The following is a 13,670-nucleotide window of genomic DNA, read 5'->3' as shown; positions in this document are numbered from 1 at the left end:
ATAAGCAACACTGTCAAATGTGTCTCCTTATTTTATAGTCCTCAAATAGCTCAGATTCTGTAGATAAGCACACACATTTGGTCCAGAGATATAGAAATGCGGATATGTGGCAGAGATTTATGCTTAAAGTCACCTACAATGTCTAGATTCATAATTTTCTTATGGCCTAGATGGGTTTTGATAGCTAAATATAGCAAAGAACATACATTTTAATCACATATTCTTGAAATTCTGAAAAGCCAATTAAAACCTCTTTAATACTGAAACATTCCTTGGGGACCATAGGTCTGGAACACATAAAAGATTTAAAAATTGGATCTCCTTGGTTTCCTAAGTGACAGGACACTGTCCTCTTAAATGTCTGTGCTTCCCAAACCTTGGTACGAGCAAATATTTGTCACACACTAAAAACAAGCAAACAAACAAACATTTCAAAAGATCTAATTTGGTCTGTAAAGATCTCACCCAATCTCTGTGGCTCCAGAGGTTGGAAGAGTCATGGTGGTCTCCGACAATGAGTGGTACCAACATGAGTTGGTTGGCCAACTCATGGAATAGCAATGGCGTGAACTCCAGAGGAGTCCCAACTAATGGAAGAAATGCACTGTGACCATAATGGCAAATGCGCATCAGGAGAAGGGGAAGGGGGGGCAAGAAACGATAACGGTTAGAACCAGAGAGAAGTATACACCTCTAAGTGTTTTACCACCATCCACATAGCCCTATGCCCTGCTCCTTTCCTATGCATCTTGCTGGCTCTGTCCAGTAAAATAATGTGTAGAGGAAATGGATTCAGCCCAATGGAAAGAGAGAAGGAAGGGACAAAGCTTCCAGTAAGGAAAATATGACTTTATCTTTCACAGTATCCATAGCAATGTGAGTGGTACAAGTTTTTCTCTCTTGTCTGTAGGATGCCACAGTTCTGTCAAGGTTCATTGGTGAGAGCAGTGGTTCTTCATCTTTGGTACACATTAGAATCACCTAGCATCTTTTAAAAATCCTGGTGTCCAGTCCACACCCTAGACCCCATCAGACTCTCTGGCAATAGGACGTAGGCATCACTATTTTTTTAAAGCTCTTGAAATAATTTTGATATGCAGAAAAGTTTGACAACCAGTTCTCTAATCCAGTCCCTCTCAACTTTTAATGTGCACCTTGATCCTTAAGGGATCTTGTTAAAATGCAAACTCTGATTCAGTAGATCCGGGTGGGGTCTGAAAGTCTGCATTGCTAACAGGCTCTCAGGTGATGCTGATAATGCTGGTCTAGGGACCACTACTGGAGAAACAAGGCATCAGAGAACTAGCTCATTCAAATACCTGCACTTGTTTGCCTTCCTCTTTCTGAGTGTTTGTGGCTAACATTTGATAAGGTAGTTATTTGATCTCTGATCTTTTCTCTAAACATAAAAACGGTACTCCTCTCAGACCTGGATACCAAATTTTGCTTATGTCATATGCAAAGCAAAACATAGGTATGTTCAAGTAAAGTACATACTTTCACAGAGTGAGTTTGCAACTTCAAATTTTCAAGCAGCACAAAAATCACAAATATGGATTTTGGGGGTTATGGTGGACCCCAGTGCATGTGGCTGAGATTTATCTGCCCTAACCTTGTTCTGTAAGAAGAGACAGACTTACTTCAATGGAAACAGCTGTCGGAGGCACAGGCGTGTACTGGGGAATGTAGGTCCCTTGCATAGGAGCGGCGGCAGTCATATACTAGAGGGAATCAAAGAAAAATGCAGGTGAACTTGGGCGTGCAACCAGTGAGAAAAGTGATATCACATAAGACTGTTTTCGATGTGTGGCCCCCCACCAATGCATGATGAAACTTAAACTTTATTTTGACCAAAAATAATGCAGTTCCTATCTGCATAGAATAGTCATCACTTACTGATTCAGTACCAACAGCAGCCCACCTCCCCGATGTCAGTAAAAGTTCATTCACCCCATCCCCTCACTTTGTACTTTTGAATATTCTGTATCAGCTCCCAAACATTTCACTTTCACATCTAAAACACAAATGCCAGGAGGGCAGGGATGACATCTGTTTTTTTCTCCATTTTATTGCTAGCACATAGTAGGCTCTCAACAGATTATTTGTTGAATGAATGAATCATTATATTTTGAATAATAATTTCTTTTCTAACTAAAGTAAAAGAGAGGAATAATGTAAGAAATACTTATCTAGCAACAATCAGAATTGGTAAATGTTATCATTTTTGTCATTTGATCGCTTTTTTATATATAAAGGAAATAGAGTGTTCCAGATAATGTTGAAGTTGCTTTTCTTCCTTCCCCCCATTCCATGTTCATTTCACTGTATTTCCTTTTCCACTCCTTTAATTCTCCAAATTTTCTTCATCCAGATGAACAATACAACAGTCCAATCATTCTTCACTACATTGTAGTAGTCAGTAAAATATGTGTTGGAGATAACATGTATTTTGGCAATGAAAAACGGAAGCCCCAGAAAAATTATATGCCCACCTCCATAAGCAAAAAGCATGACCCATGTTCCTATTTCTAATACACATACCCCCGGAAAAGTCAACGTTCTACTCTTTGAGAATTGAATCTTCTATGAAATCAACTGTATTTCTGAGTTTCTAAACTTGAACATCACAAAATTTCAGAACCAGAACCATCTAATGAAAACAAGGTTTCTCAATACACAAAGCTTTAGAGGAACACTTTTTATGGAAAACTACAAGCCCATGATTCTTTATTCTTCTAAATTTGCTGAGTTCATGTATTAAGGCCATGCATAAATATGCAAAACCTAAATTACAATGTTGTGCATTGATCGGTACTTTCAGTATCCAAGAGGCATGATAATTCTGAATCGAGGGAAATATCTGAATGGAGATTGATTCATCAGATGTTGTTGTTGTTGTTTACTATTCATAGAGAAATATAGCAATAAAGCAACTCTGGGATAAGTGCTTCTCCATCCTATACTAAGCACTATCTTACTACATCTATTTGCTAAAAACAGAGACAGCCTTAGTGAAACAACACTAAATCAAACAAACAAAACTGCTGCCTGTAATCCACGTGTTACTGCTGATAACAACTGTGTGCAATTCCTATGTGTACAAAAACAACCTTGTAATGTGTACCAAGGGCAGTTGTTTGCAGGGATTGGGGATATTACTAACTTAGCTTCATAGTTGAAAATTAGCAGAGGTTTCTGTGCCCCATCCTCTGTGTTCCCAGAGTGTTCATCACTCTTCTATTAAAATTGTCCAGACTCTCATCTCTCTAAAGGCATGGACCAAGTGTTACATGTCTCTGCATCTTCCAACACTCCACCCAATGCCTGGTACCTAGTAAATAATTATTCAATGGCTGAATAGAAGGACACAAGAAGAAAGCCTTCCATTTCCAATTACAAATCTTGTATACCTCTTAGCTGTCAATAATTCTGAGTTCTCTATAGATATCAATTTCCCCACCCCTATAAAGTGTTTGTATAACCTTTAAACAAATACTTTAGCCCCCTCTGCTCGTCATTATTCTGTGTCCTTAAGCAGACAATGATTATTCAGGTATCCGACTGCTATCAATTTTTCAAATAAGTACAGAACTCTGGAGTCACATTTCAGCAAATATCATTTCATATCTAGTACCCATGGCAGGTGTCTGCTTTGCCAACAAAATTGCTCTAGAAAGTATGTTGGAGATAACCGTTTCTTGGCCATTTCAGATAGGTGGTTTGCTTATGTCATATAGGTTTTAAACACCCCTTAATTTAGTATTACCTACAATGTATTTTTTTTAGAATGTTAGCTCAACTGAGAAAAAAAGCTTTCTGTGTTCCAGAGCAATGCTTCACAATGTACCCTCTTTGCTATAGAGATAGAATTTTAAAACTCTGAGAAGTTAGGTTTTACAGAAGCCTATTTAAAGGAGATTTTAAATCAGTGTTTCTAAAACTGTTTCTGGTAGCACCTACTGATTTTGCTTAAAACTAGTACTCTCAAGAATATACTTTGAAAAAGGTTTCTTTAATTGAATATCAAAAATCCTAGTAGATCTGTAGCAAGTGGGAATGTGTTTTCACCAACAGAGTTAATGCTCTGGTGGCTCACGTTCTCCCCTTTGGTCATGGCTTTTCAAGATGTATAATAAATACACCAGTAAAAGGATGCTCCCTCACTGATCTGAGTATTTTCTATTCCTGAGTTAGTAATTCCAAACTTTGCAATTGTCATCAGTGAGTGTGCGTGTCCTCGACATAAGACAATGTCACTGGACATGGCTCGACCCACCCCTGCTCCACGGTCTGCATCACTAAGGAGACCTTTCTGTGAACTAGATTTAGGGATGTGGGCTGGGGCCACACGTAGCACGGTTCACGACTTCTCATGAGAATCCACCTCGGTTTTAGACCTCCCTTGCCAAACTAGAGTTCTCAAGCAGTGTAGTTAATGAAAAGCATTTTGTGTCATTCTTAGCTAAGCTTCTTGAAATGACTCTGAGTTATTCAAAACCCCATCTGTGTTCTGTTCAGTAAAATCAGTAAATCTTCATACCTTCTGTGGCATTCAATGAAGTTGTGAAAGTGGCCCAAACTGAACTGCTTATAGCATAAATTCAGAGTTATCTCTTCAGAACAATGCTGTGAGTTAGGCAGGATGGCTCACCCATTTTACAGACTGAGAAACTGAGATATACTGGAATAACTCCAGTTCTGTTGACACAAGATTCAGCCCACTTTTCAGTCTACTTCAGTACTCTTGAAATAAAATAACTAAGGTCCTAAGAGTTTTTATGACCATTACCATGCAAAATAATATCAACTTTTAAAAAAATAATAGACTTTAATAATTGGAGTTGCAATTAAGAAATATAGGATAATAATGCCTTGGCTTTAACATTTTATTGTCATTTCACTTCCATAGATTTTTAAATTTTCACTATATACTCAGAATACCTAATTTTCTTCTAGAAAGCCTACCCTTGTGCTTAACTTATTTTATAATTTAATTTTATGCTACTCTTCAGAACTAATAGAGATTTTATAGTATAAATGAGATCAGCTCAGTTCAATGCGTTGTGTATGTGTATTTTTTAATTTAAAAAAAAAACGCCCTTCTGGCTGCTCTTCTTTTTTTCTTTTTTTGGTGTCACAGAAAATCTAATAGGGCTGGAGAACATTGTTTTAAAATTAGGGATAGGCTTATTTTAAACAAGTCAATGTTATGGAGTTTTATACCCCGTAAGGCTATTCTCTCTCGATAAACGTTTGCAATGAAACTTTTCTGTGGTAGACATATATTTTCTAGGGTAAAGCCTCAAGAAGTGACAGCCTTGTAAAATAAGGCACAAGAACTTACAGGAAATGGCTACAGCTATGTGTAAGATCAACTCTCAGTTTTAGGTAATTGGTGACAAATAACTCTGAACTTTCTTTAAGCATACAGTATGATTTCCTTAAGAGTAAAGATAAACTACAGTCAGACTTAATAATGCAGGCTGTACAAACATGGTTTAGATCTCAGTGCCTAAGATTGCTTTCTTTTCATTCAGCTAATAAATGACAAAAACCTAAAGAAGGACCTGTGATATAAAAAATATCTGCCCTTTGACTTGATGAATTTCTGTGAATTACTTATTAAAACCAAAATAAGAACGGATGTCTATCCTTTAAGATAATTTATTTTACTGGTTTTTCTCAAAAGCTAGAAAATGTCTTCCATAATTCTTTCATGAGTACACATTATTTTGCATTTTGGGGGGATATAACGGCTGATGGGACCCATATTACAATGAGATGATGTAGATAAAATGGATAAATCCGTATAATATTTCCCCGTTGGTGGCAGCTTAAAGTTTTGACATTCATGGATAAGTTTTCTTTTTTGGTAAACAGTTCAATGATTTTTACATATTCTGAAAGCACTGGATTTTCACATAGAAGTACGTAGGAGATGCAAATAGCCATTTTCAAACCCACAGAATAAATTCCAGACTCCATCACTTCTTCCAAGAAGTCTAGACACTGCATCACCAAGACAGTTACATGAAGAGAGAAAAAAAATGGTGAAGTTGGAGAGGAATTGTGTTTTTGTCTATTTAATTTAGAACAAACTGTTTCTGTTACTGTGGACTCATTGATTATTTCTGAAGAAACAGAAAGTGAAAACTCCAAATTTTTAGTTCCTGATTTACTTTCTCTTCCCCCACCAAAGCAAAACAAATAAAAAACATTTTATATATTTCCCTTGAGCAAACTTTTCCTTTTATTTATCTGTAGAGCAAAGGAGTGGCAAGGAAATCCCCACATTTCAATTTTTGGAATTTCATAAAATAAAATAATTGATCAAACTTGCTCATTTGGAGTTATTGTTATACTATGTAGGTTTTAAATTGGTGCGTCTAGTCCTTGCTATAACATTCAAAAATCGGCTTAACAAATCTCAGCAAGAGTAGTTGTCCAGGTCCTATCAAACCCAGAAAGTCACTGAGAAGGATACAGGAAAGGAAGTTGAGCAGAGAAAGCAGAAATTGTGTTGGATGCTGCTAATAGCATGCAGTGTGAATTACTGTGAGTTCCATCTAATACAAAGTTACCTTTCATAAAGGAAGCTTGTGGGTATAGGGAACAACCTGAATTATGATGCATCAGTATCTGGTGAGCGGCTCAGGGGGAGGCCACAGAGTTACCTTAGGTAGAGGTATTCTGGGGTTTTGAGGATTATATTTCTTGGATTTGCAAAATTCTGTCATCTCAGAGCTAGGGAGAGGTTGGTGTACTTGGGGTGGCAAATTAGTATCATTTCACATGTTTACATTGGCTAAGTAGTAACAGCTGCCTGGAGTATAATTCTAAGAATGCCTTCTAAGTCTCCATGTCACTCAGTGGATGAGAGACCATCCATAGCGAAGAATAGAGCTGAAGAGGGTCTCCTTGAAAGGAAAGAGTGCCCCCACTGGGGCACTAGGGCTGGACTTCTACTTGGAACTCTACTGCTCAGTTCTTCCTATATTCTTCCACTCCTGCCAATGAAATGTTGGAGAGTAAAGTGGATACCCCCATAATAGTAATAGTGTAGGCTTTCATAATGTTTTATGTTAGTGTTAATTTATAGCCTATTTACTTTTTAAGGTACTAATGCAGAAATAACAAAGTAGACATCTATGAGTGATGAAATAATTATCCCTAAAGTGTAGGTAGATGTGAATACAGATAGCAGCATAAACTTCACCTACTAGAAGTAAAAGCACCTGAAGAGGGAAGAAAACCAGTTAGTAGGCTTGATAGAAAGGGGAGCCCAGAATTTTTAGGAGTATGTAGCCTATGTTATCCTATACAGTTCACCAGAATAGTGCTAAACACAGCCCAGAGAGGTGTGCATTAAACTATTAAACAAAAAATACAGATTGTCGTCATTGTATTCTGGGGTGAGGCCTATTTGTTGCTGCCATACAGCAAAGAGAGGAACAAAGAAGAATCTTGGAGGTTGTTCTTAGATTGGAAATTTACAAAACCTCACCTACTGCAATACAGGGAGAAGTAGTCATTCCCACAGGATCACAGTCTATGGAGGCCTTCAACTGTGCAGAAAAAGCAATTTTCATGAATGTATGCGGAAAAACCAAAGCCCATTAAGTTTGAGCATGTGCACAGATCACATGGTAGCAATAAAAAAAAAGATAATGCCATGGAAATTTAGCTTATTAAGAAACTATGTCTTAAAATTTGAACTTGAAACAACTCCATATAGATATCATGAATTCCTTCCTCCCCTCTCCTCAATTTTTCTGTGATGGGTAACATGAACTATAGAGAGAGATAAGAGAGATTCCATGAACCACAAAGACCACTCAGGAGATAAAGAAAAGTAAGTCAGATAAAACTGGGAACTAGAATGGAGGCAATTATGAAAGCATATTCACAGTGGAGTAGCAGGAATGAAAGACTCCTTGGGCTTAGTAGAGAGGGGAGGTAAGTAGAAAAGATAGTAAAAGAATATTATGAGTAAACTTATGTCAATACATTTGACAACTTAGATAAAATACACAAATTTGCTGAACAGCACAATTTAGTAAAATGGATGCAAAAAGACATAAAAAATCTGCATAGTCTACATTTACTAAAAAAAAATAAATTCAGAATCCAAAACCTTCCCAAAATAAAGTCTTCAGCTTCAACTGGCTTCTCTGGTGAATTTTCCAAACATTTAAAGAGTAAATAATAGCAATCTTGTATAAATTCTTCCAGAGAGTACTAAAGAAGGAACACTTCTCAACTCATTTTAAGAAGTAGCATATTCTTTATATCAAAATTTGAAAGGGACATTACGAGAAGAAAAAACTATAAAAACTACAGCCCAATGTCTCTCATGAATATTTATAAAAACTTCCTAAGTAAAATTTATCAACTCAGTGAGATATATATATATATAATATATATAATGTTCAAGTGGAATTTATTTTAAGATTGCCAGGTAGGTTTAACATTTGAAAGTCAATCAACATAATTCACCATGTTGACAGAATAAAGAAAATTATATGATCATTGTAATCACTTAAAATATATTTTATAAAATCTAACATCTGCATATGAGGAAATGTCTTGGAACACTAGGAGTAGATGGAAACTAGGAATATAAGTCTGTAAACAAAAAATTTACAGCTAACCTCACAGTTAATGGTGACACACTGAATGCTTTCTATTTGAATTTTGGAATAAGATAAAGATGTTCAGTATCATCTCTTCTAACATTGTTTAGAGATTCTAGGCAGTGCACTAAGACAAGAAAAAGAAATGGAAGGCATAAAGAGAAAAGATCACCAGAAGTGAGAAATTAAGGAAACTGAGAGGTGAAGGTGCTCTATTGTAAAATTCCAATAATTAGCAACATTCAGTAAAATTGTACTGAGCCCCTAGTATGTGCCAAATACTAAGTAAGCATAAACTATAGTCTTAAAGCATGGGTTAGGCAATAGGACCTGATAGAGCCCAGAAAAAACAGATTTCATTACCAACCCATTGGATGTCCTGGATAGTTCCTTTCTCCTTTATTATCTGACATATATAAAGCTATTTAATTTTATATATTATTCATTATTGCCAATTTTACATTTACCACAGTATCCAGGAACAGATTAAGTTGGTCTACTGTATTATTACTTTCTTGTTAGTCTTCCCTTGTATTTAAATTTCCTGTCTGTTTATACCATCCTTTTTGTTTCTTAACATTCTCTATTATTTTTGCTTATTATTATGGTTTATTAATTGCAAAGAATTAAGAGTCTCTGTAAAGTAATGACCTCTTCAAATGAGAGAGGCTGTTGAGGTCAAATCAACATTTACTTAAATCTCCCTCTAAATCTGCAAGCTTCAAGAAGAAAAAAATCACTTTAACAAATGACCTGACTGACCTATTACCTGGATAGCTCTTTCAGAAACTTACATGAACACACAGGCTAACAACTAACACCCTCAGCCTCTCAAGGCTCGCTTGATCTTTCCTCTAGGAAAACGGAGTTTGCTTCTTTGTTTTGGAAATGAAAGAATGGAGGGACTTTGTCAAGAAGATAGACAAGTCCTCAATGTGCCTCAAAGCTTTGTTGTTTTCTACTTAAGTCTCTGACTAAAGCATTAAATTGGGCTAGGTGAGGACACTTCAGACAAACTGAAAAAGCACTCATTCAGGCTGACACACACACACAGTAAATTCCATTTCCACACAAAAGATTTCCTCTCAACCATCTCACACCCACTCTTCATAAATTCTAGCCATTCCAGTGAACTAGAGTAGACAATGAAAGTCAACAAGAGGAAATGTTGAGGGTGCCCTTTAAATTGTCCTTTAAAACAAAGTTCAGTCTCTACAAGAGTCAACAAACATATGCTTTTTGTGTGCGTTTGGTTTTGAGTCAAGAGACTTTCAGGGGTGGAACCTGACCTACTCGACTAGATAGAATATTCTCATTAGAGATTGATCTAAGATGGATGGGGAACAAGTGGAGGTAAGAAGGAAGTGGGGAGAAGCAGGGAAGATGGGGTAATGTTCTAAATAAGGAGGAAAAAAAATATAAAGCAACAACAAGTTGAAAACTGCAAAAGTAGAGCATATAGCTATTTGAGAAAAGTAATTCTAGGAACTGTACATATTTAGGGGGAAAAAAACCAGATTGGAACAATATTACCCTATCCATGTGAGCATATATAACTTTGGCAACACAAAAGCATAATAGAGGAGTTTCTGCTGAGCTACAAATATTACCATTCTTGCCTCCAAGGATGTGTTCAAAGTAAAGAGTTAAGGGCAAGGGATAGGAGGACTAGCAGGAAAGAGACCTTCTGGTACCAGAGTCCAGATTCCACTTTTTGCCACAAAAATTGAAGAAAAACTTGTTTGATAACAGCTGTCAAACAATGGATAGACAAAGGACATCATCTTGGGGTAAATTTCAACCCACTCCCATTGAGGTCTTAAGAAGCATCGTGAACTGCACCATCTCACTTATGTTCAGCTTTACCCCAATCCACCTGCTCACGGTTTACTTGAGTTGTTTAGCATGATGGTTAAGAAAAATCTCAATTTGTAGCTATAAATCTCTTAGTGCGTTGTAAAATGGAGTCAAATATTCATACGCGAAAGCTTTTTTTTTGAGAAATATTAGTCAAATAATGCATACAAGGCTCTTAGCATAGAGCTGGGTATATACTAACAACCTAATAGATAGGAACAGTCATTACTATTGGTTTTATTTTTATTGATATTATTATTATGACAAGATGGAAATGTCACTATCTTCATAGTTTGGCAGGATCAGAAATCAGCTTAGGCAGGAAATGTTCATTTCTTTCTCTTGGAAATTACATTGATAAGACACTTTGTATCAACAGAGGCTCCTAAGGCATGGGTGACAGACACTTAATGTACATGACGAGATAGTTATAAATGGAGGGAACTTGTGTTTCTGAGAAAGAGGGAGAGGGAGGAAGCCTGGAGGAGCTAGAGGAAAGTGGGAGGAGAGAGGTGGCCAGGAACACGTGGAGGGGAAGGGCTGCTGGAATCCCATGGTGGGGGAGGGGGGCGCTGAAGGGCATTTTAAGCACAGGGATGAATCTTTATATTCAGTTTGAAATTGCTTACATGTCCATCACATGTCCATTATTGAACATGACCCAAGCCTTCCCTAATGTTATTCTGAGTAGGAGTTTTGTGGGAAAACTGGAAAGAGGGTGAATTTCACATCTGAATCAGTGTGGAGTAGACAGAGCAGACACAGGTGACTATATGGTCTCAAAAACATAAATACATAATTCAGAAAGCCTTGGACTTCTAAAGGGCATGGGATTGGGGGTTCCAGACAATCTTATCTGGTTTCATAGTATTTCAGGATCCAGTGACATATGGGTTACATTCTTAAACAGAGAAAATAGACTTGGATACAGTTGACTCAAAAAGACTGAAAAGTTGCCCCAAATCTTAGTATTTTCTACCTACTGGAGAAATAAATAAAGGGTTGGATCATTGAGAGAAGCATCTAAGAAGCAGTTCCAAAAAGAAATAAAAGCAACAGTTATTAAAAAATATAAACAGGAAGACCAGAAGTGCACTTTTTAGGGTGGTGGTATAGAAGAAGTTAGGCAGTAAAGGTCAAACAGAAAGAAAAATAGTATAGATACAGACTATTCTTAATTTCATTTCCGTATTTTCCTTGGCCTGGTCCTACCATCTGACCTTGATTTCTATATCCCAGGAGACGTTAGCTTCTGTTTAGGACCTGGGAACACTCCTTCACAAACTCACAGGTTACTGTGGACACTGCTTTCCTAGAATGTTAACTATAGATTTTTCTAGAGTTTAGGTCCTGTTTTTCTTTCTCATGACCAAGGCACTGTGTTCCCACATATCATTAAAAAATATTTATGAAAGCCAACTATGTTTAAGATGTTATGAGTCTTATTTCTCCAAAGAAGACATACAGATTAGGCACATGAAAAGATGCTCAACATTGCTAATTGTTAGAGAAATGAAAATCAAAACTACAATGAGGTACCACCTCACACCAGTCAGAATGGCCATCATTAAAAAGTGTACAAATAAGAAATGCTGGAGAGGGTGTGGAGAAAAGGGAACCCTCCTACACTGTTGGTGGGAATGTAAGTTGGTGCAGCCACTATGGAAAACAGTATGGAAGTTCCTCATAAAACTAAAAATAGAGTTGCCATATGATCCAACAATCCCACTCCTGGGCATATATCTGCACAAAACTATAATTCAAAAAGATACATGCACACATATGTTTGTAGCAGCATTATTTACAATAGCCAAGACATGGAAATAACCTAAATGTCCATCAACAGATGAATGGAGAAAGAAGAGGTGGTATGTATATACAATGGAAAGAAGGAAATAATGCCATTTGCAGTAACATGGATGCAACTAGAGATTAGCATACAAAGTGAAGTAAGTCAGAAAGAGAAAGACAAATACCATATGCTATCACTTATATGTGGAATCTAAAATATGACACAAGTGAACCTATCTATGAAACAGAAACAGACACACAGACATAGAGAACAGACTTGTGGTTGCCAAGGGTGGCGAGGGGGGGGCGTTCGGGGAGGAATGGAGTGGGAGGTTGGGGTTAGCAGAGTCCTACTGTATGGCACAGAGAACTATCAATATGTTCAATATCCTATGATAAACCGTAATGGGAAAGAATATTAAAAAAAAATGAATGGGACTTCCCTGGTGGCGCAGTGGTTGGGAGTCCACCTGCCCATGCAGGGGTATGCGGGTTAGGGCCCTGGTCCGGGGGCATCTCACATGCCGCAGAGTGGCTGGGCCCGTGAGGCACAACTGCTGAGCCCACGCACCTGGAGCCCGTACTCCAGGGCAGGACAGGCCACTGTGATGAGAAGCCCGCGCACCGCAACCAAGAGTGGCCCCCGCTCGCCGCAACTAGAGGGGGCCTGTGTGCAGCAGCAAAGACCCAACACAGCCAAAAATAAATAAATAAATAAATACATTCATTAAAAAAAAAAAAGGGAATGTAAAAAAAAAGGTGTTATGAGTCTTATAGTGGCAGATATAAACCAATCTCCTCCTTGATGAATTTCAGGCACTCTTATAGAAAATAAAAATACATGGGTTTTAATTTACTAACAAATATGTTTAATTCTTATCTAAAGGATATTTATAAAACAAGAAAAGAAACTTAAAAAGAGGGATCAATGACTAAACCGTGCCCCAGATCAAAAGTGAAAAATTGAAGTCTATAGTAAGTGTAGATTCTAGACAGCAGGGCAGGAAGAATGATAAGAGGGCAGGTGCAGTGACCAGTTATTTTCAACCACTCAACATCCATTTTCCCTTCCCAATGCAACCTGTATTTCCTTTGGGAATTCTTATGCCCGCCCCCCACTTCCCCAATCATACAATTAGAATGTGACTGACTCCACAGTTAGTATACCCGGATCCCCTGTCCAGAAATGGATGAAAATAACCCTCACAGAATCAATGAAACTAGACAAGATGTTTATTAGAAATTCTGGGAGAGGAAAATATTCTTTTGTGTGTGTAGAAACTTCTAGAAATTACCTTTTCTCTTCCTTTGGCATGTAAGTGTGAGCATGTAAGGGCATCATTGCTACCCTGACAATGACGGGGAGGAGCGGGTAGGCTGGGTTCATCA

General features: G+C 37.4%; 1 protein-coding gene across 11 annotated transcripts in view; it reads right to left on the bottom strand.

The window, feature by feature from the left end:
* RBMS3 (RNA binding motif single stranded interacting protein 3) overlaps positions 1–13,670 on the bottom strand; it is a gene marked incomplete at its 3' end in the record, with an annotated part of 716,065 nt that overhangs the window by 26,841 nt on the left and 675,554 nt on the right. For all 11 annotated transcript variants that reach the window (XM_082415132.1, XM_082415127.1, XM_082415131.1 and 8 more), the window contains one exon: positions 1,641–1,721. In XM_082415132.1, the coding sequence (XP_082271258.1) occupies positions 1,641–1,721 (81 nt within the window). The remainder of the gene's footprint in view (positions 1–1,640; positions 1,722–13,670) is intronic.

The sequence above is a fragment of the Balaenoptera physalus genome (genome assembly GCF_965194825.1).
Source record: "Balaenoptera physalus genome assembly, chromosome: 11".
In the NCBI taxonomy this organism is placed as follows: Eukaryota; Metazoa; Chordata; class Mammalia; order Artiodactyla; family Balaenopteridae; genus Balaenoptera; species Balaenoptera physalus.
Note: the sequence above shows the minus strand (reverse complement) of the source record. Positions and strands in the feature narration are given on the sequence as shown.